Here is a 24,051-nt window from a genome sequence, read left to right as displayed (position 1 = left end):
AATAGTTGGTCGCTGATTGAATTTATTTGTTAATGTTTGAAAATATGCCAAATCTTTGTCCTTTTTGTCACTGCGTTTCTTTTCCAAATGTTTAATAAGACGGGAAGGCTTCATGGCCTCGTTGGAAAAACTTTGTTCACAGAGCAAGCACAGTGCTAACTGCTTACTAGATGGAGATTGAATAAAGCCATATCGCAAATAGTCCATGCTATACTACTTGCACTTTTTCTTACTCTATGAGGCCATTTTTACACTGTCACTTGAATGCCCTGATGGAATCATGGGTATTACATTATCACGATAATTTTAAGACGCTCAGACAAGTACCAAAATTTGATTAGCTAATTAGCTGTAAGGTGCCACCCGGTAGAACAGTTGAAAAGCTGTGTTTTGTCTTCCTAGAAGTGACACGAGTTCGGTGATATTGATCTCGGCAGAAGAATCAGTGCCAAGGGTGAACGAGTTCAAATGGTTTGCCATTTACAGAGAAGACTATCAATAATAGCACAGCAACCAATCAGAGCGCACGCCTCCATGGGTGCAGGGAAAATAACAGACTCGTGTTAGATTGGATTACTTAGTGTGGAAACAGGCCCTTTTGCCCAACAAGTCCACACCGAAGAGCAACGTACCCAGACCCATTCTCCTACATTCACCCCTTCATTTACTATGGGCAATTTAGCATGGCCAATCCACAATTTTGGACTGTGGGAAGAAACCTGAGCACCCGGAGGAAACCCACATAGACACAGGGAGAATGTGCAAACTCCACACAGTTGCCTGAAGCGGGAATTGAACCCGGGTCCCTGGCGCTGTGAGGCAGCAGTGCTAACCACCGTGCCACCCATTATCTTGTTATGAGACTATCCATCTGCAAACAGCAATGTCCTTCAAGGACACGGCAGTCTTCCAAGTGATTGGTAAGCCCTCTACAAAGTTGTTCAGTGCCCCCTTTGACTGCAACGCCTACTGAAGGAAGGCAAACGCCCCTCAGGCGGTGCTTCCCCCCGCCATTGAGAAACACTGGTTTAGAGGAATATAGGCCAAATGCTGGCAAATGGGACTAGATTTATTTAGGATATCTGGTTGGCATGGACAAGTTGGGCTGAACGGTCTGTTTCCGTGCTGTATAGATCTGTGACTGTAAGGGCTATCTGACTTGTCATTTGAACCACAAAAATGGAAAAGCAACCATAATGTAAAACTCCCTCTCTGAGCTATACACTTGCTTTTGGCTTACCTGAGTGTCATGCTAAGAGGGCTTAATATTGGCTGGCGTATCAAAACCTATAGGCTGCATGTAAATGTAAGTTTTGTGTGTGTGTGTGTGTGTGTGTGTGTGTGTGTGTTACAGACAGAAGCTTACTGGATCACAGCAGATGGGAGAAAAATTGTTTGTGGTGACAAGATTCATTTTGTATCCATGAAACTGACCAAACAAAAATTAAATTTTTCCTTGAATGTTTTCATGATTTTGCCACATGAATGTCACCTATTAGCTTGGAAGAATGTTAATTATACCATCAGTTACCAAAGAAATGTTGCCGGAGATTCACAAATTACCTTCACCCTTGATTGCGACATGCTGTGGGATTTACTCACATTGTCCAGTGTGGTTTGACTGACGGAATAATCTTCAATTCCTAATACATCGACCACTTGCTCCATCTTACTGAAAACCTGAGCCAGTGAGATGTTTTCCGACTTCAGCTGGTACTGCACTTTGGTATGGTGTCTCTCCTAGAATAAAACAAAGACTCGATCAGATGACAGCAATGTAAGCAGGTGCTGGAAATCTAAGATAAAAAACAGATTGTTGGAGAGACTCAGTAGATCTGGCAGCATTTGTGGAGAGTAACTGCTTTGAGAGCATCTGTTTTGAGTCTAATGGAATTTCTGAAATTGGCAAAACAATTGGAATGAGTCATACAGAGCACCCGGAGGAAACCCACGCACACACGGGGAGGATGTGCAAACTCCACACAGTCACTCAGGATGGAATCCCTGGTGCTGTGAGGCAACAGTGCTTACCACTGAGCTACTGTGCCCACATTATAGAATCATAGAACTATGATTGCTCAGAAGTCTGTCACTTCGCCTATTGTGGGGTCTGCACCAGCTCCTTGAGCATCTTAACTTTTGTCTCATTCTCCTGCCTTTTCCTTGCAATGTCCTCTTCAAGGCCTTGGTTGAACCCGTCTCTACCATACTTCTCGGCGGTGTATTCCAGAACGTAACCACTCGCCGTGTAAAACAAAAAATTCCTGATCTCATATGCTTCTTTTGCAAGACGCCAACACTGCACCGCTCTGATTCTCAATCCATTTATGAGAGAAACAGTTTCTCCCTATAGATTCTGTCCAGATCCCTCATCATTTTGAAAACATCCATCACATTGTCCAAGAAAAGGAGTCACAATCTCTCCAATCTTTCCATGTGACTGGACTACCTTGTCCCTGGAACTATTCTTGCAAACCTCTTCTGCACACTTTCCAGAGATTTCACAGCCTCCCTGTAGTGTGGCAGCCAGAGCTGGACACAATACACCTACTGAGTTCAAGCTAATATCCAATATGAGCTCATCACAACTTTCCAGTCGTCATTTACCTAAAACTATTGAACTGCTTTATCTCTCAATTTTCTGAGCTTTCCAAATCTCTTCTTGAGAGATGTTGATGTGCACAGTCAGCATTTACTATTTGCATTTCTAGTCTTCAATTACACAAATGGTGCTCACTCCATGCAAGACAACTTCTAAATACCGATTTTTCCCCAACCCCCAACTCCTGTACTTTGCTTTTTGTTTCTGGATGAGTTATTCCTTGGACATTGACTCACATTATAATCATTTGGACTATCCCTGTCCAATCCTGGCTCCCAAGCTCATTCTCTCTCCAACCAAACTAGCAATTCTATTCCATTGCCAGAGGTTCAAATTGAACTGACTGCCAAAATAGGCCTCTAATCAATCAAGTGTCCCCACAGATATCAGCCACCATCAATTGGATGGATGGAGTTGAGACTGAAGGGTCTTAGGACCAAACAGATGCCTAGACTGAACAAGGCCTACCTCCCCTTTCATTTATAGGTTGACTAATCAGCACAGGAACTAGGGCCAACTGTGTGTGTTTTTGACAAATATTTGTGGAGAAAAAAAAATGGAGCCAGATCCTATAGTAGGAGTAATGCAGAACAAGCACTAAGAGACCAGAGGGGTCTATCAGATTTACATAATATTTGATGCTCATCCTCCAGCACAGTGGGTGCAAGCAGATAGCTGTGTCCACTGGGCCAGATGGCATAAGACTGTTGATTGTTTCAAAAAAAGCATAGTCAACACCATTGCAGAGACAGCCAGACTGAGCACACATATCCCCTTCTGCTAGAATCAGCAGCTGTTCTGTTCCCTTCCTGTTGTTGCATTGGGAAGTTCTGTTGTGTTTTTTGAAAGTACAAACCTATTTCAAATAACGCCTCAACAGAGGAAGAGGTTCAAACCAAAAATTGAAAGGGTGGAACCCAAAGTTAAACCCTATTTTATTCTGAGTTGAGGTGACTGGTCATCATTCTGCTCCTTTCATGATGACATCACCTTGCAGGTGATGACAGAATGTCACAGAAAAACAAAGTTAGTGGTGTTAGATCAATGGCCTTTTATGTTGGGGGTAGATGAAGAGATAGCCAGCAGCACACTCAATAGTCAAGAGGCAGCAAAGCCAGGAAAGAGGATTTCAGCTGAGGCAGGGTGGAGTGAGCTAAGGTTAAGGACGGAGATCTTCACTAGTCTTCATGGAGTAAGGCGTGTACAGCAGCAGAAGGTATGTAAACTATTCACTGCATATTGCTCTTTTCAAAATGTTATGACATTTGTAGATGAGATGCTTTAACTTTTGACTCCTCTTTAAGAGGTGGAGTAAAATGATGCAATAAATGTGCTCCATCGACTACAGTGGGACCTTGGTCATTTTGCAGCTCACTGATAGCTCACACAGGAGAGGGCTTGTGCCTCAAGGGAGAGTGTACCCCACTCTGAGAGTGGGGCTCCAAGCTCAAGTTTCACTCTAGGGCATGAAGGGGGTGCTCATGACGTGGCCAGTCAAACTGCCAACCTTACAACATGCCCATGGCAGATGGTGACAATGGGGAGATTCCTGCCAGTCAACCTCTATATAAAAAATGGGGCCCTTTAATCCTTAATAAAAACAGAAATTGCGGGAAAGTCTCAGCGGATCTGGCATCATGTGGACAGCATTCAGAGTTAACTCTTGGAGTTCAGTGATTCTTCTTCAGAATGGTCTTCTCTTTAATCCTTACCCACTTGTTGCTCTCTGAAACAGCAAGGTGCCCATGGTTCCTACAGGACTGCAGTTAATTATAGACAGATGGCTTATAGTGTAGTTGCAGCTAAATGGTGTAAAATTATAATGCTCAAACCATTCAGCTATTTGACCCAACTGCTTGTGTCAGCTCTCTGTAACTATTCCTTAATTAATTCCACTGACCTGCTTCTTTCTTGTGGCCACACTATCTTTTTTATTCTTTTAAAACTACGGCCAATTCTCTTTTGAACATACGACTGAATTCCAGACAGGAGCTCTCATGGTTGGTGCAGAGGTGAAGTTGGGGGAAGGTAAGAGAACAGATAAAGTATCCTACTGACCTCATGAGTCCTCAGATGCAGGCCGAATGGCATCTCATTTTAGTTGCAAAATAAAAGGGGTGGCCAGGTGGCTCAGTGGTTAGCACTACTGCCTCACAGTGCCAGGGACCCGGGTTCAATTCCACTCTCGGGTGACTGTGGGTGGACCTTACACATCCTCCCCTGTCTATGTGGGTTTCCTCCGGGTGCTCTGGTTTCCTCCCACAGTCCAAAGATATGCAGTCCTGTTGGACTGGTCATGGGAAATTGCTCCATAGTGTCCAGGGTTTATGGATCTTAGGTGGATTAGCCAGGGTGGTATTTAGCTTGGGTAAATGTGGGGTTATAAGAATAGTGTGGGATATCCTTTGGAGAGTCAGTGCATACTTGATGGGCCGAACGGCCTTTTCTGCACTGTTGGGATTCTATGATTCTAAAATAAGGTACTCAAAATCCATGGTAATTGATTGACCTTTCATAGTTGTTGGTTATCAAAGATCCAAATAAATTTGGCAAAGATGCTTTTCCTTTGTTTAAATTTACCCCTAGCACCTTGTAAGCATAAATACAAAAGAATGTGGATCTGTAACACCACTGTCCATCACTGAATTACATAGGAGTGATGGTACTCTATTGTTGAAGGTCACCGTTACAAACCCCCCTTCAAGACTTGAGCACATGATTTAAGCAGATACTTATCAAGAAAGCGCTGCATTTTTGGTGGTGCTGTGTTTCAGGCAAGATATTAAGCCGAGACTAAAGTCTTCCATCTCAGGTGAATGCAAAACTTTTCATGACTCCACTTAAACAGAATGCCCTGGCCAATGTTTATTCTTCAACTAAAGTCACTAAGAACTGATTATCTGACAGTTAATCCGATTCATTGCTGTTTATGGCACCTTGTCACGCGCAGTTTGTCTACTTTGTCTCACATTAAAATTCTGAAGGTTGCTGAAGAAACTGCGCTCATAAATTTGGCTGAACCGTTCTAGGGAAACTGACAGAAATGAATTAGTCACAATTTACTGCTAAGGAAACAAAGCAACATCTTAGCACCAACGAATGACAAGATTGGAGTGGAATTTTGAGCATTCTACTCACTACAGGTCACAATCAACTTTAAAGGATCACTTTGATGGTCTCCTTATATGTGATTGCTTTTCCTTCTTTGAGGATGGGGATTTAAATGGAGCCTCCTCCACCTCCAGTGAGCTAGGTAATTGCCCAGAAACAATCACAATTGGTTGCGGCAGATTTGAACTTGTTCCTAAACTTTGGAAGAGTTAGAAACAGGTCAGGAGGTCATCCAGCCAGTGTGAAATAGGCAAGTGAGACGGTAATACATATCGCTGTTGGACAAACAAACAAGGCACATTTCCAGGATGAGTGTACTTATGCTGTTGGATTGGGAAGGAACATAGGGACAACATACTATGGTGTGGCACCAATTGTTTAAAGGGACAGTGTCAGTGTTCCCTGTTGCATCTATTTATGCATAAGGACAAATCAAGCAAGATGATAGATTTCGGCCAAATTCTTACCTTTAAAACTGCTTCAGGGAAATTTCTGTTGAAGAAGCGGACAACTTCTTTCACGTACAAGCTGGCCTTTGTACGGACAGTGATCATGTAGCCATCGCCAAACCTTGGGAAGAAGCAAACCAAAAGCGGTGATCAATCTGAATCCATCTTAACATCAGATGACCATCATCGTACATCCAAAATTTTGTGTGACGCGGAGTTTGGAAGAAATTGTGCACCTGCATTGACCTTAAATGGGGCTCAAAGGGCAGAATCCCAAGGATAAACTAAATATAGTTCTTAGATCTAAAGTAATCAAAGGGCATGGGGCAAAATTGGGATCAGGAGACTGAGTTGGATGACCAGCTCTGATGATACTAAATGTTGGAATAGGTTTGAAGGGCCGAATGGCCTACTCCTGCTCCTTTCTTTAATGTTTCTACCTCAGACATAGACACGATCCACATGTAGATGAACACGTTTTGAAAAAAAAACCCTCTTGTGTAAAACCTACGATGGTTGTGTGTACTTTAAAAGAAATTCATATTTTAGACGTACAATTTATTTAGACCCAGATTTACCATTTTGATTCAGTTGAACTCCTTTAGTTGATAAGAGAGAGAAGAAAAATATAAATATTGTACCAATAGTGTGGCTCAGCAGTTAGCGCTGCTACCTCACAGCACCAGGGTCCCAGGTTCGATTCCAGCCTCGGGCGACTGTCTGTGTGGAGTTCCTGCATGGGTTTCCTCCGGGTGCTCCAGTTTTCTCCCACAATCTGAAGATGTGCAGGTTAGGGTGAATTGGCCATGCTAAATTGCCCCATAGTGTTTAGGGATATGTCAGTTAGGTGCATTAATCAGGGGTAAATATGGGATAATAGGGTAAAGGAATGGGTTACCCTTCAGAGGGTTGGTGTGGACTTGTTGGGTCGAAGAGCCTGTTTCCTCACTGTAGGGATTCTCTGAACTGTGTTTATCTGTGATTACCACTGCAACAGTGTAGGTCGGTCCATTAGTCATAGGGCAATGGGTCTGGGTGGGATACTCTTCAGGGGTTCAGTGTGGACTTTTGGGGTGAAGGGCCTGTTTCAAAAATGTCAGGATTCTAATGCTAAAAAAAGTCTGACAATCGAAGTACACTATCAGCTGAGTATATTGAATCCATCTACAGTTGCACTCCACTGCTACTCCCCTTCCTTCGTCCTTTCATTTGACCCTCTACTTCTCCACCTGCCCACTACCCAATTCCTACTCTATTCTGCAAATTCTCTCTTACCTCCCACTCCCAACCTTTGGAGAAGCTGATATTTTCCCACATGATGCACTCCCAGCTCTTTTCATTCCTTCACTAACTGTCTGTACCTCAGTGTTACTGGATGCCCTGAGTACAAAACCGCTCCACTTTTTTACTCACTCCTCATCTCAAAAAGCTCACTTTTGATACCTACTGCTCCATTTCCAAGCTCCTTCGTTTTGACTCAAAGCCTTTTAACAGGTCATCACTTCCTGGCTAAGTGCTCAGATCTCTCAGAGACATCTTGTTGGCGTTTCTATGGCCCATAACTGATACACCAGCAAGATCTCTCTGATCAAAGTGAATGGGATTGTCTAGTCTCAGCATTCTGCGACATCAACGCAGGCTTTGATTGCACTCTCCAGCCCCTCCAGACATGAAAAGGGGTGGGTTGATTACGAAGAGTCAGCACAGATCTCTAAAGGTGAAACTGTATTTAACTAACTTGGAGTTTTTTGACTTCTATAGGAAAGATATTGTTAAACTTGAAAGGGTGCAAGAAAAGGATGTTGCTGGGGTTGGAGGGATTGAGCTACAGGGAGAGCTGAACAGGCTGGGGCTATTTTCCCTGGAGCATCGGAGGCTGAGGGGTGACCTTATAGAGGCTTATGAAATCATGAGGGGGTATGGATCGTGCGAATTGCCAAGATCTTTTTCCCATGGTAGGGGGGAATCTATAACTAGAGGGCATAGTTTTAAGATGAGAGGGGTAAGATTTAAAAGGCACCTAAGGGACAACCTTTTCATACAGAGGGTGCTGCGTGTAAGGAATGAGCTGTCATTCATTAGGAAGCAGTGGAGGCTGCTACAATTACAACATTGCTGCAATTGTATCAGCCTCCACCACTTCCTCTGGCAGCCCATTCCATACACCTACCACTCTATGTAAAAAAGTTACCCCTTAGATCTCGATTATATCGTTCCCCTCTCACCCTAAACCTATGCCCTCTTGTTCTGAACTCCCCGACCCTAGGGAAAAGATTTTGTCTATTTATCCTATCCATGCCCCTCATGATTTTATAAACGTCTATAAGGTCACCCTTCAGCCTCCGATGCTCCAGGAAAAACAGCCCCAGCCTGTTCAACCTCTTCCTATAGCTCAAATCCTCCAACGGTGGCAACATCCTTAAATCTTTTCTGAACCCTTTTAAGTTTCACAACATCTTTCTGATAGGAAGGAGACCAGAATTGCACGCAATATTCCAACAGTGACCTAACCAATGTCCTGTACAGCTACAACATGACCTCCCAACTCCTGTACTCAATACTCTGACCAATAAAGGAAAGCATACTAAATGCCTTCTTCACTATCCTATCTACCTGCGACTCTACTTTCAAGGAACTAAGAACCTGCACTCCAAAGTCTCTTTGTTCAGCAACACTCCCTAGGACCTTACCATTAAGTGTATAAGTCCTGCTAAGATTTGCTTTCCCAAAATGCAGCATCTCGCATTTATCTAAATTAAATTCTATCTGCTACTCCTCAGCCCATTGTTTCCCTGCTATACATTGGAACTTGGTATGCAACGGGCAATTTTGAAGTTTAAAGACACCAAACTTGGAAAGAATTGCAAATTGTAAATTATGAAGAGGACAGTGTTGATCTCCAAAAGGACATTGACAAACAAGTGGAGGGGTTCAATACTGTCAAGTATGAGATGATGTACTTTGGTAGGGAGAACACTGAAAGGCAATCTAAAATAGGATGCAGGAGCAGAGGGATTTACATATGTACGTGCATAAATCATTGAAAGGAGCAGGACTGGTGGAGAATAATAAATAAAGCACGCAGTTCCTTAGCTTCATTAACAGGTGTATAGTATACAAGAGCAAGGAGATAATGTTGAACTTGCACAAGATTTACACCTCAGCTGGAGTATTGGGTACAGTTGTGAACACCACATTATAGGAAGGATGTGAATGCATTGGAGATCGTGCAGATGCAATTTGCAAGAATGGTTCCAGGAATGAGAAACTTCAGTAATCAAGATAAATTTAAGAAATTTGGACTGTTCTTGGAGAGAAGGAGGTTGAGGAGAAATTTGATAGAGGTTTTCAAATTTATGAGTTGCCTGGACAGAGTGGATAGAGAAAAGCTGTTGCAGCTCGTAAAAGGAACAAGAACGAGTTGAATGCAATAGATCTAAAGGGACATGCAAAAGATGCCAGGGTGTAAGTATATGGAAATATGGTGGAGGCAGGTTCAATTGAGGCTTTCAAAGGGCATTGGATGATTATTTGGATAGAAAAACTGAGCAAGGGTATGGGAAGAAGGCAGGAGATTGGAACGAGGCAATTATGCTTGCTTGAAAGAGGTATTGCATACATAATGGTCCAAATGGCCTCAATCTACGTCATAACAACTCTGTGATCATCCAACTGTTACTGGTCTGAGGTGCTACCACTCTAATGGATCCTAACACCGTCTGGCACATCTTTAGAGACTGCTGCTCTTCTCACTAATGCACAGCCACCTTCAGGATGATTCCGTGGGCCATTTTCTTCCTCCATCCATTTGCCAGCCCTCATTGCCATGCCTTGGCACAATGCCAGTTTCTTGGTTTATACTGATGATTCCCAACACTAAGACTTCCATCAACACTGTGATCTCTGTATGGATAGATTGTCTTACTGAGATCAGTTGAGGGAAATTAAAATTCAAAACAGCAATAACCATCAATATTTGGCCCCTACTGTAGATTTAAAGAACTGTGGCATTTGACATAACCCACAGGTGAGCTTCAAACTGCACATGCTATCTCTAAGCAGAATCATTTACCTCCTCAACATCAACCACTCACTCAATAAGTTCAGCTTTCATATTCATGTTACTTTGTTAGGTCCAGTTACCAATTAACTGCAGCATGTTCAAAGTTCAACTGCAGTGCTATGATCCTGCACTCCACTAATTTCCATTTACCTACTACCCTCCTCCCACTCCTCCTTATTGATTTATAGTGATCATCCCTACCAGTTTTTCATCCTATTCTCCAACCACTGGTTTTCCAATGCACTGTATTTAAAATTCTGGTCCTCAAATACTTCCACAGCCTTATCTCAAAATACAAAAACAATCGTGAGACCTCTGTACATTGTCCACCATTGATGGCAGAGCCTTTATCCCATTGCTGAATAACTCTGCTAACCTTCTACTGTTGCGTTGTGTCTCACTTTCAGCATACCTTTCAGAGACATGCTCATGATATTATCCCTCTATCACAGCACATGACCTGAGGGTATAGTGGTCTCATACTCCATCTCAGGGTAGATAAAGCATGGTGTTTGAAAAAGCACAGGTGACGCAGCATTCGAGGAGCAAGAGAGTGAACGTTTCGAGCAGGACTCTTCTTCAGGGTGCTTTTTCCAGCACTTTCTTTTTCAACTCTGATGTGCCAGCATCTGCAGTCCTCACTTTCTCCTTCATACCTCATCTTGCCTTAGATCAAATGAAGCATGGTCCTGTGTCTTAACTCAATAGTTACATGCTTGCCTAGTTACCCAAGTGCTTGAGGAGTGTATTTGTACATTATAGTTAGCTGTTGGATTCTTCAATAAAATATCTGCAATCAGTTTCTTGCATTACAGAAAATAACATAAGTACAATTGCTTCAGGTATAACCCTCTGCTGGAGTCAAATTCACACCAGCTACTTTTAAAAACTACTGCATTGTTAAAGTCAATCTTTCGATCACCTCTTCCGATTTGCTCAGTTAATTGCTCCTTCTTTTTGTCTGCTTTTTAACCTTTCACCCAACATAAATCACCTTAGGCTGATTTCCCTATTCTTGCAGTTGTGGTAAAGGTGGCTACATCTTTAAGGTAGTTGTAAATGATGCAGGTGGTTGCCTCGCTCTACTGGTGCTCCAAGTGAAACTTGGCCGATTAGTCTTGGTTTGTAGATTCTAGACCTGTGACAATCAGAACCCAGTGATAATAAGGGAGCAGAAACTAGCCATTGAGAATTCAATAACCTCTCTCAGGGAATGGCAAACAGACGTGGGTGCTTAGATAATAATCACCTCGTTTCTCCACCTCCATGTTATACAGAAATTGTCACTGTGTTGAGTAGAGTGCTAGTGTGTGTGTGTATACACTGGAGGTGCTAGTGTCTGTGTCAAGGGGGGGGATATCGGTGTGTACACTGGAGGTGTTAGTGTCTGTGCCAATGGAGAATATCGGTGTGTGTACTGGAGGTGCTAGTGTCTGTGTCAATGGGAATATCCGTGTGTACACTGGAGGTGCTAGTGTTTGTGTCAATGGGGAATGTCAGTGTGTACACTGGAGGTGCTAGTGTCTGTGTCAATGGGGAATGTCAGTGTGTACACTGGAGGTGCTAGTGTCTGTGTCAATGGGGAATGTCAGTGTGTACACTGGAGGTGTTAGTGTCTGTGTCAATGGGGAATGTCAGTGTGTAAACTGGAGGTGCTAGTGTTTGTGTCAATGGGAATGTCCGTGTGTAAACTGGAGGTGCTAGTGTTTGTGTCAATGGGGAATGTCAGTGTGTACACTGGAGGTGCTAGTGTCTGTGTCAACGGGGAATGTCTGCGTGTACACTAGCGGTGTTAATGTCTGTGTCAATGGGGAATATCCATGCAGCCACTGGAGGTGTTAATGTCCGTATCAATGGGGAATATTGGTGTATACATTGGAGGTGTTAGTGTCTGTGTCAATGGGGAATGTCTGTGTGTACAGAGAAGGTATTCATGTATCATAGTACACAAGTTGTGTCAGAGTGAGTGGCACTGTTGTCATGATGATCAGTTGGTAAAGAACATTTTATTCAAATTCTCTGAGTTTAGAATGTTTATCTCATGTCAAAGGAAATAAAGGAAGAAATGCAACCTTGATTAGTAAACATAAGAGACTAATGGTGCTGATTTGCTGGTTTAGTGCTAAGTGTCTGATTAGGATGGGTTGGGGATGGCTGGAACGTTAAATTACCGGTTTTTCAAGTGCTGGATGCTGCCAAGACACTTGAAGCGTCCATTCACCATGATGGCCAGTCTTGTGCACAGTGCTTCACACTCCTCCATGCTGCAGAGATCAAAAGAAGCAGATTAAAGATACCATGTTCCCACTCCCTCACCAATTTCTAAAGCACAGACAAACAATGGCACAAAATATTTCTGCTTTAGCTCAGCTTGTCTTTTCAAATTATTTATCAACATCATGATTGCAATGTAAAGATCACATCTCACACCTGTACCCTTTGTACTTTTACAAGATGGAATGTGGTTTCATATTCATTCAGAAAGCCACAATTCTGAAGAATGATATAACTCACCTGATGTAATCAGGAAACATTTCCTGGTCAGATACAGAAGCTGTCTCTGCTCAACAAATGTGCATACTTGAAGCAGGTAATACAATGTTTGACTGGGATATCTTAATGTTTATTGAATTAAAAATGGACATCAGAATTTTTTTAAACACACCAAAGGTACTTTCTCCTAATGGGCAATTATAAAGTGACGTTAACAATTATGTTCTCAATTTCCATTGGAGAAGTAAATCTCAGGATTCTAGTCTGTGATGTTATTCCAGTAATGTGTCCTGCTTGTCTGTCTGGTAAAATTTGACAATGCCATTTGCATAATTATTGTGAACTTCACATCAGCATCTACTCATTCACTTGCTGTTGTTGACCTGTTATAGTTCAATGAGCGAGTCTGTCGGTAATATGCCTCCTTATTTTCCATTTGGTTTGCACTTACTGAAACTTTTCCACTTACAAATAGCTCCACTTCAGCCCGCGCCTTTACAGGAAGGAGGAGAAATTCAAACTGATGCAAACTGGGTGCGAATGGATTAGTTCTACCTGCAGCACCTGATATTCATTCAAAAGAAAATACTACGTATGCTGGGAATCCGAAACCAAAACACATATTGCTGAAAAAGCTCAGCAGGTCTCAGACGGAGAAATGGAGTTAATATTTTGAGCCAGTTATCACTCTACAGGTTCTGAAGATGTCTCATATTGGAGTTGAAATGTTAACTCTGTTTCACTCTCCACATATGCTGCCAGAACTGCAGAGTTTCTCCAACAACTTCTGTTTCTGTTCCTGATATTCAGTTTCTCGGTTGTCAGTTATATTAACATCAGGTGCTGTGAATTATGTGTGGCCACTCCCAAACTGCCTGCTGTGCAATGTCCAAGGTACGTATCGATCCCAAAATATTCACTCAAACAGACAGACCTGAGTAGATCAACATACTCTGGGGTCCCAGAGTAACAGGGTCTTGTTTCAATTCACTTAATTTTCCAGTGTACTCCACAGAATAATAGCATCAGGTTTTGGGATAAACTCCAACAGTAGAGTGGATTTGAGTTAATACATTTTCATGAAAGTATTATGTCTGCTAGTTTAACTTGGGACTTATATCCATTTCAATAAAATTTACACTGTGGTTCAGTGGGTAGCACTCATGCCTGTGAGTCACAAAGTACTGGGTTTTTCAGAGTTCCACTCTGAAGTTCCCAGCTGAAATACTCCAGTGCTGTACCAGCAGAGAGGCTGTCTCTCAGATGTTAACCTAAAGCCCAGTCTGTTTTCTCAAGAGGATGTGAAAGATCGCAAAGAATCACCTTCCATGCTTCCCTGCTGTCCAGCTGATACTCCTCAAACAACATCACCAAAACAGATAATTTGGTCTTGATCGTGTTCTTTGTGCGTGTGACAAAGGATCATCCTGAACTTGAAATGTCTATTTTTCTCTCTATCGATACTGCCTGTCTTGAATCATATCGTTAAAATCGGTGCAGTCTTGAATCAGGCCATTCAGACCATGAAATCCACACCGACCCACTGAACAGCATCCCACCCAGACACGCTCCCCTATCCTATAGCTGTAACATTGTATTACCCGTGGCTAATCCACCTAGCCGGCACACGGTGGCACGGTGGCACAGTGGTTAGCACTGCTGCCTCACAGCGTCAGAGATCCGGGTTCAATTCCCGCCTCAGGCGACTGACTGTGTGGAGTTTGCACGTTCTCCCCGTGTCTGCGTGGGTTTCCTCCGAGTGCTCCGGTTTCCTCCCACAGTCCAAAAATGTGCAGGTCAGGTAAATTGGCCATGCTAAATTGCCCATAGTATTAGGTAAGGAGTAAATGTAGGGGTATGGGTGGGTTGCGCTTCGGCGGGTCGGTGTGGACTTGTTGGGTCGAAGGGCCTGTTTCCACACTGTAATCTAATCTAATCTAATCTAAAATCCCTGAACACTGTGGGAGGTAACCACAACACCCAGAGGAAACTCACGCAGACACAGGGAGAATGTGCAAACTCCACACAGACGGTTGCCTGAGTATATTTTCAGAATTTTCTGCTTTTTTTGTGGTACTAGGCAATACATAGATTGGCTGCCACAATACCTACATTAGACTATTGACAACATTACAAAAGCAGCTAATTCCTGTAAAATGTTTAGGGATATCATAAAAGGTGATATTACGAATCTTGCTTTTACAGTGGTTAACCTGAGTTAAAATAATGGACACCGAATTCATGCAAATTTTGAGATGCCCATTATTAATGTCACAAAGCACAATCTCATCCCACTGAACAATATGCTGAGGATATGTTAGAAAAATAAAACGACACCTGACTATGCATTCCAACTAAGTTATACAGCTGCACGTGGTTAATTCAGTTGAACATCATAATTGGGTTGGTCCTGACAGTTTTGCAAACTGAACCTGCACGGTCATCTGTTCTCATGTTAGATATACAAAAGGAAAACCGAAATTGGGGCTGCATTATAAAATGAAGACAACTAAATGATTGAAAGGCTTATTTAAAGCATTTCAAATATACCAACATTGCAATTAAATGTCAAAAACCCATTTCTTGCACTAAATGAAAAAGATTTTTTTTTTACATACAATGTTTTTTTTCCACCATCCTCACAGGCATGACTGGATTTTCTGGAAGAGTTTGTTTCAGATTTCTAACATCTGTGGTATGCCTTTGAGAGTTTCAGCACAGATGCCTAGATTTGTATCCTGATATGCCTATCCTTCAGTGGAAAGCACAATGCTTATTAAAGTTGCTTTGCTGCAGCAGATAACAGAAGCACAACTCCCAACAGCTCAAATCGTCTTCCTCCAGTGACTAATAATCATGCAAATGCCCACAGGTTGCAATCAATTCCTGGACTGGTTCATTGGCGGTTTGCAACATTGAAGTACACTTGGTTATGGCACAAACTTGAATTGACTTTGGAATCTCATGCTTTTCTAAGACAACCACACCAGGATTTGGCTAAAAGTAGTAAGTGTGTGGTATCTGAGAATCATGGTGAGAATTCGTATTCATCTCTGTCTTTTACAGTGCCAGCAGTCATACTGTGTCCAGTTCTGGTTGCCCTGCTTTTGGAAGGATATTATCAAATTGGAGAGGATGCAGAAAAGATTTACCAGGACATTCCTGGGAAATGAGGATTTGAGTTATAGGGAGGGGCTGGATAGGCTGGTACCTTTTTTCACTGGAGCGTAGGAGGTCAAAGGGTGACCTTCTTGCAGATTATAAAATCAGACGAGGCCATGAGTTCAAAATTAGGGGACATATTTTCAAGGTGAGAAGGGAAAGATTTAAAAGGGACCTGAGAGGCAACCTTTTCACATAAAGGGTGATTCTTAAATGGAATGAACTGCCAGAAGAAGTGGTACAGGTAGGTACAGTTACAATATGCAAAAGGCATTCATCAGGTACATGAATTGGAAAGGTTTCGAGGGATATGGGCCAAACACAGGTAAATGGGACTAGTTTAGCTTGGGAAACTTGGTTGGAATGGATGAGTTGGACGGAAGGGTCTGTTCCCATGCTGTATGGCCAGAAATATCGACATCAACCGCGAGACAGTGAAAAGAACTGCCAGAGCAAGCTCAGACTGTGCCCATTTAGTTGAAAGAAATGAGATATATTTACAATGAAACTTGCTACATTAACTTCAGCAGGCCTGTGAGCCAAGAGATCATAGAATCACTACAGTCTGGAGGAAGGCCATTCAGCCCATCAGGCCTATACTGACCCTCTGAAGAACATCTCACCCACACCCATCCCTGCTACTCCAGCCCTGTAACCCTGCCTTTCCCATAGCTAACCCACCTAGCCTTCATATCTCTGGATTCTATGGGCAATTTAGCATGTCCAATGCACTGAACTTGCACATCTTTGGATTGTGGGATGAAAGTTGAGCACCTGGCAGAAACCCATGCAGACACAAGGAGAAAGTGCATATTCCACACAGTTAGTTACCTGAGGGAGGAATTGAACTCAGGCAACAACGCTAACCACTGAGGCACCATGTGGCCCAAATGGGATCTTTGTGCTACCGGCAAGGCCAGTGTTTGTTGCCCATTCTGAACTGCCCTGGTTATGACTTAGTTAAAAATCACACAACACCATGTTATAGTCCAATAAGTTTATTTGGAAGTACAAGCTTTCGGAGCTTCCTGATGAAGTAGCAGCGCTCCGAACACCTGTATTTCCAAATAAACCTATTTGACTATAACCTGGTGTTGCGTAATTTTTAACTTTGTCCACCCCAGTCCGACACCACCTCCTCCACATCCTGGTTATGACATGCTAGAACATCCCAGAGTGCAGTTACGAGTCAGCCATGTTGCTGTGGGTTTACAGTCACATTGTTGGCACAACCAGTAAGGATGTCAGTGCATGGGTTTCCTCCGGGTGCTCCAGTTCCCTTCTACAAACCAAAGATGTACAGGTTAGGTGGACTGGCGATGCTAAATTGCCTGTAGTTTCCAGGGATAGGCAGTGTAGGTGGATTAGCTATGGGAAATGCAGGGTTATAGGGATAGGGTAGGAGGGGTGGGTCTGGGTAGGATGACCTTCGGAGGGTCAGTATGGGCCTGATGGGCTGAATGGCCTGCTTCCAGACTGCAGTGATTCTATGATTCTTCCTAAAAGAACTTTAGTGAGCTAGATGGAATTTAATAACAGCTGATGATTGTTTCTTATTCACCATTACTGGCAGTGGTTTTCAATTCAAGATTTAGCCATTGAATTTAAACATCACCAGCTAGGAGGCCTTATTGTCAAGGGTAACACCCCTGCCTTAGAGTCTGAAGCTCTGGGTCCTAGTACCAGGTTATGTTGACCAGGGAAGGTTCATTTGTAACGTGATGATCAACTTGTAAAGGTCTTCCACAACACACCCATGGCAGCTGCGAAGAGTTGCAAGCATCTTCTGGCTAGCCAGATGGAAAGAGATTAAAAAACTGCAGATGCTGGTTTCCAAAATAGACAGGCAGGAGACTGGAAGAACACAGCAAGCCAGGCAGAATCAGGAGATGGAGACGTCCTGAAGAAGGGTTACACCTGAAATGTCAACTTTTCCACCTCCGGATACTGCCTGGCTTGCTGTGTTCTTCCAGTCTCCTGCCTGTCTAAGCCAGATGGAAAGGGCATCCAAGAGCTATAAAACCAGCTGCCAAATGAAGAATAGTGGTTGACACCCAGGTGGTGAGCCACCGTTCTGGCAACTTGACATAATTTTGGAGGAAATTAAAAGAAAATTTAACAATCCACCAGCCACCATGGTGAGATTCGAACTCCTGACCATACAGCATTTAGTTGGGTTCCTGAATTACTAACTCAGTGACATTACCAGATAGACAGGATCTGTTACAATGCGTTGGGGCGTCTGACAAAGTATTATTCAATTAACAATCTTTTTTGTAAAATATAAAATGAGTTTTTGAGGTTTTTCACTATTACTGCCATTTAATTAGCAGCATTACAGCTTTTATAGTTTTTCATTTTTGACTGAAATTAAGAAAAGACTCCTTGTTATTAAGGTTGCCAACCCTTGCCTGAGGGGGTAAAACAGAGTACATCACAGGGCACATTGTACGTGAGCTATGGTAGGAACAGATTTGGTGTGCATTTTCTCGTTGCTGCTCTCTTACATCTTAGAATGCTCCTTCCCCACTTTCTTTTTGATGTTCATAATTCAATTCTATCTCCCGATTGTGGATGTGATTGAAACAATGTCATGCAAGAATGACATTGTTATTTCAAATAGCATTAGTATGTATTGGCGCCCCAGTCAGTGTTGTTTTGACTTGGTTTGTTGGAACAGAATGCGACTTGGTTGAACTGGAAGTAACCATCCAGATGCTACATCCAACATGTCAGAAACACACCTTTCTGTACTTGCTCTGCAGGAGATAATATCTCGACACTTTAATTTGTCTTTATTTTCCTCAAACCAATTTGATTGTCATGTACATACTATCCTTCAGTGTCAAAAAAAAAGGCAGTTACTCCTAGGGTTTTTTTTTGCTACTAGTTTTTATAAAGTAGGCCATGTAGTGAGAGGGATTAACACTTACACTTATTGACTAATGAAACAGTGTACATCATCAGTGAAAATAATGCAATGTCACATGATCTTGCTCTCTCTTCAGCCTCATGGCAAGATGAAGCCAAAGGATTAGGTAGCCTTTAAAAACCAGTGGAGATCAACGAAGAGAATCAATGAGGCATTGAAGATGGAGTTGTAGGATAAGCTGGCTAGCAGTATAAAAGAAGATTGCAAGGGTACTTGTTTTGGCAAGAATGAACACTGGGCCACTGGAAAATAAGGCCGTAGGAGTAGTAATGGGGACCAAAGAAATGACAACAGTAGTTCAGGATATCTGGTTAGCATGGACAATTTGGACCAAAGGGTCTGTTTCCATGCTGTACATCTCTATGACTCTATAACTGAAGAGATTATAGTATTGTATCAGTCAACATGGCAGAAGACACCAGTAGCATACCAGAACTTCAAAAGAGTCAGGAGCACAGATGAGTAGTCATCAAAAAGGAGAACCTGCTGAGATAGCTGAAAGGTCTGAATTTGAATGAAGTACTCGGACCAGATGGACTACATGCCGGGGTTCTGAAGGAGATGTATGAGGAGATTGTAGAGGCTTTGGCGGTGATCTTTCAGGAACCACTGGAGTCAGGGAGGGTCACAGAGACAAGGAAAATGGCTAATGTTACATTCCTGTTTAAGAAGGGAGGGAGACAAAAGATGGGAAATTATAAGGGGTTAGCCTGACCTCGGTCATTGGAGATTTTAGAAACAAAACCAGAAATTGCTGGAAAAGGTCAGCAGGTCTGGCAGGATGTGTGGAGTGAAAGCAGTGTTAACGTTTTTGGGTCGGGCGACCCTTCTTAACAACTGACTGCAGCTAATAAAATGTTGGTATGTGTGCCAGAGAAAGGGTAGGGAGAGGGAGAAAGGTAGGTGAAGATGGAGCCAAGACAGAAAGAGAAACACACTTGGCAGAGAAAGGGCTGAGTAAAGGTCAGCATGGGAGAATGTCAGTAGCTGACAATGAGCTGTTTGTGGTAGCAGCCCATGTGATGACAAGGCCTGGTGAGTGGGGATTGGGTTAAGGACATGGTAGAAGATGCTCAGGCCGTAAAATTATTGAACTCTATATTGAGTCTGGAAGGTCCTCATTAGCAGCTATTCATTCGCCTGGCTGACCTTTACTCAGCCCTTTCTCTGCCCAACTGTTTTTCACTCTCTCTGGGCTCCATCTCCACCTATCACTAACCCGTTTCCCCTTCCCCCCACTTCTTCTCTCGCACACATACCAACTTTTTCCTCACTACCATCAGTTCTGAAGAAGGGTCACTGGACCCAAAACATTAACTCTGCTTTCTCTCCACAGATGCTGTCTGACCTGCTGAGTTTTTCTAGCAATTTCTGATTTTGATTCTGGTTTCTGGCATTCACAGTTCTTTGTTTTTTTTTTAAAATAAGAGTTGAGCCCACGATGAAGGGTGAGATTGCAGAGTACTTGGAAGATACTGGATTAGTGGTGCTGGAAGAGCACAGCAGTTCAGGCAGCATCCAACGAGCAGCAAAATCGACGTTTCGGGCAAAAGCCCTTCATCAGGAATAAAGGCAGTGAGCCTGAAGCGTAGAGAGATAAGCTAGAGGAGGGTGGGGGTGGGGAGAGTAGCATAGAGTACAATGGGTGAGTGGGGGAGGAGATGAAGGTGATAGGTCAAGGAGGAGAGAGTGGAGTGGATAGGTGGAAAAGAAGATAGGCAGGTCGGACAAGTCAAGGAGACAGTAACTGAGCTGGAAGTTTGAAACTAGGATGAGGTGGGGGAAGGGGAAATGATGAAGCTGTTGAAGTCCACATTGATGCCCTGGGGTTGAAGTGTTCTGAGGCGGAAGATGAGGCGTTCTTCCTCCAGGCGTCTGGTGGTGAGGGAGCGGCGGTGAAGGAGGCCCAGGACCTCCATGTCCTCGGCAGAGTGGGAGGGGGAGTTGAAATGTTGGGCCACGGGGCGGTTTGGTTGATTGGTGCGGGTGTCTCGGAGATGTTCACTAAAACCTCCTCCCTCACCTTTATCCAAGGCCCTAAAGGAGTCTTCCACATCCATCAAAGTTTCACCTGCACATCCACCAATATCATTTATTGTATCCGTTGCTCCCGATGTGGTCTCCTCTACATTGGGGAGACTGGGCGCCTCCTAGCAGAGCGCTTTAGGGAACATCTCCGAGACACCCGCACCAATCAACCAAACCGCCCCGTGGTCCAACATTTCAACTCCCCCTCCCACTCTGCCGAGGACATGGAGGTCCTGGGCCTCCTTCACCGCCGCTCCCTCACCACCAGACACCTGGAGGAAGAACGCCTCATCTTCCGCCTCGGAACACTTCAACCCCAGGGCATCAATGTGGACTTCAACAGCTTCCTCATTTCCCCTTCCCCCACCTCATCCTAGTTTCAAACTTCCAGCTCAGTAACTGTCTCCTTGACTTGTCCGGACTTGTCCTACCTGCCTATCTCCTTTTCCACCTATCCACTCCACCCTCTCCTCCTTGACCTATCACCTTCATCTCCTCCCCCACTCACCCACTGTACTCTATGCTACTCTCTCCCCACCCCCACCCTCCTCTAGCTTATCTCTCCATGCTTCAGGCTCACTGCCTTTATTCCTGATGAAGGGCTTTTGCCCGAAACGTCGATTTCGCTGCTTGTTGGATGCTGCCTGAACTGCTGTGCTCTTCCAGCACCACTAATCCAGTATTTGGTTTTCAGCATCTGCAGTCATTGTTTTTACCTCGTTGATTTTAACCCTCCTGCGAATCCTCTTGCAAGGATGCCTGCCTTGAAGAAGTTTTCCTCCTCTCTCTACAAGAATCTCATGGAGTCCCTCTCCCACTGCAACTCCCAGGTCATTTCCTCTGCTCTGAAGCTCTTCAACCATGTTGTGAAACAAACTCGGTACCACAGCCACATTTGCTTCCTCAGTGCATGCCTCCGTAACCAACTCATCCCACATGGACTCCAGACCACCTTTAAACCAGCAGAGTTCGGACCCGAACAGGACAAACAGTACAGACTACAGATTCAAAAACACCAGCAACAGTTCTCCTTCAGGATCCTCCGCTCCACGCTTGCAGCAATGCGCCGTCACCTAACCTCTCTCCAGTCAGCCCTGCCTCAGCTGAGGGCCACACTCTCTCAGAATTGCAAAGGACCCACTCTGTACTACATCCTCAGGAGAATTCATACTCTCAACAAACAGTATTTCAATTCCATCTCAAACATCAAAAACTGTAAGTACAACAAACTTTTATCCACCCACCTCCATAACCAGCGCTCTTCAAACATTCCAGAAGATTCCCCTGGCCTCGGAAACGCCATTAGCCATGCGGCTGACGCAGCTACCACCCCCACGCTGAGTGATGATGTCACTTCCGCCCCCATCATGGCCACTCCCACATCCACTTCCGGCCCTCACATCATCGCTGATGCCACACGCTCAGAGACTTCTGCCATCCCTACTGCCATGATCACCACCACTTCCACCCCCACCAGCGCCACTCACCTGCATTCTGCTGACACGCCCCCCACAGACCTCCCTGTCATGATCCCCACACCCCAGAACCCCGAGGAGAACATTCCCCCAGCTCATGCCTCCACCCCCATTCCCCCCCACCATCACACCCACTCCAGGTACTGGCTCCGACCCCACTCCCAGCTCCACACCCGCACCAGATCCCAGCTCCCGGCCCTGCCGAGTTTTCACCATCCCTCCAGACCTCGCACTCACTGAGGACGAACGATCAGTCCTCAGCAAAGGACTCACCTTCATCCCCCTCCGTCCACGCATCAATGTATTTAATATACGACGTGACATCGAACAATTCTTCCGTCGCCTCCGCCTCCGAGCTTACTTTCACAATCAGGACTCCCGCCCACCTTCCGAGGACCCCTTCGCCCACCGCCAACACACTGCATCCACCTGGACACCCCGCGCTGGCCTATTACCTGCCCTCGACCTCTTCATTTCCAACTGCCGCCGGGACATTAACCGCCTCAACCTGTCGTCCCCCCTCCCCCACTCCAACCTCTCACCCTCACAACGCGCAGCCCTCCAATCCCTCTGCTCCAATCCCAACCTCACCATCAAGCCAGCGGATAAAGGGGGCGCAGTGGTAGTCTGGCGCACTGACCTCTACACCGCTGAAGCCAAACGCCAACTCGAGGACACCTCTTCCTACTGCTCCCTCGACCATGACCCCACCCCCCATCACCAAACCATCATCTCCCAGACCATACAGAAGCTCATCACCTCAGGAGATCTCCCACCCACAGCTTCCAACCTCATAGTCCGGGAACCCCGCACTGCCCGGTTCTACCTCCTTCCCAAGATCCACAAGCCTGACCACCCTGGCCGACCCATTGTCTCAGCATGCTCCTGCCCCACTGAACTCATCTCTTACCTACCTTGACACTGTCCTATCCCCCCCTAGTCCAGGAACTCCCCACATACGTTCGAGACACCACCCACGCCCTCCACCTCCTCCAAGACTTCCGTTTCCCCGGACCCCAACGCCTTATCTTCACCATGGATATCCAATCCCTCTACACCTCCATTCGCCATGACCAGGGCCTCCAAGCACTCCATTTTTTCCTCTCCAGATGTCCCCAACAGTACCCTTCCACTGACACTCTCATTCGTTTGGCCGAATTGGTCCTCACCCTTAACAATTTCTCCTTTGAATCCTTCCACTTCCTCCAGACCCAAGGCGTAGCCATAGGCACACGTATGGCCCCCAGCTATGCCTGTCTCTTTGTTGGCTATGTAGAATAGTTGATCTTCCGTAATTACACCGGCACCACTCCCCACCTCTTCCTCCGCTACATTGATGACTGCATTGGCGCCACCTCGTGCTCCCGCGAGGAGGTTGAGCAATTCATCAACTTCACCAACACATTCCACCCTGACCTTAAATTTACCTGGACCATCTCTGACACCTCGCTCCCCTTCCTGGACTTTTCCATCTCCATTAGTGACGACCGACTTGACACTGACATTTTTTACAAACCCACTGACTCCCATAGCTACCTGGATTACACCTCTTCCCACCCTATCTCTTGCAAAAATGCCATCCCGTATTCCCAATTTCTCCGCCTCCACCGTATCTGCTCCCAGGAGGACCAGTTCCACCATAGGACACACCAGATGGACTCCTTCTTTAGAGACCTCAATTTCCCTTCCCACGTGGTTAAAGATGCCCTCCAACGCATCTCGTCCACATCCCGCAC

The 24,051-nt window shown here is 44.6% G+C and overlaps 1 protein-coding gene across 4 annotated transcripts in view; it reads right to left on the bottom strand.

The window, feature by feature from the left end:
* Positions 1–24,051, bottom strand: part of abca2 (ATP-binding cassette, sub-family A (ABC1), member 2) — a 548,786-nt gene that overhangs the window by 18,193 nt on the left and 506,542 nt on the right. For all 4 annotated transcript variants that reach the window (XM_072566424.1, XM_072566423.1, XM_072566425.1 and 1 more), the window contains exons 45-47: positions 12,397–12,489; positions 6,181–6,283; positions 1,603–1,740 (exon numbers count right to left, since the gene is read on the bottom strand). In XM_072566424.1, the coding sequence (XP_072422525.1) occupies positions 1,603–1,740; positions 6,181–6,283; positions 12,397–12,489 (334 nt within the window). The remainder of the gene's footprint in view (positions 1–1,602; positions 1,741–6,180; positions 6,284–12,396; positions 12,490–24,051) is intronic.

The sequence above is a fragment of the Chiloscyllium punctatum genome, chromosome 49, assembly GCF_047496795.1.
Source record: "Chiloscyllium punctatum isolate Juve2018m chromosome 49, sChiPun1.3, whole genome shotgun sequence".
Taxonomy (NCBI): Eukaryota; Metazoa; Chordata; class Chondrichthyes; order Orectolobiformes; family Hemiscylliidae; genus Chiloscyllium; species Chiloscyllium punctatum.
Note: the sequence above shows the minus strand (reverse complement) of the source record. Positions and strands in the feature narration are given on the sequence as shown.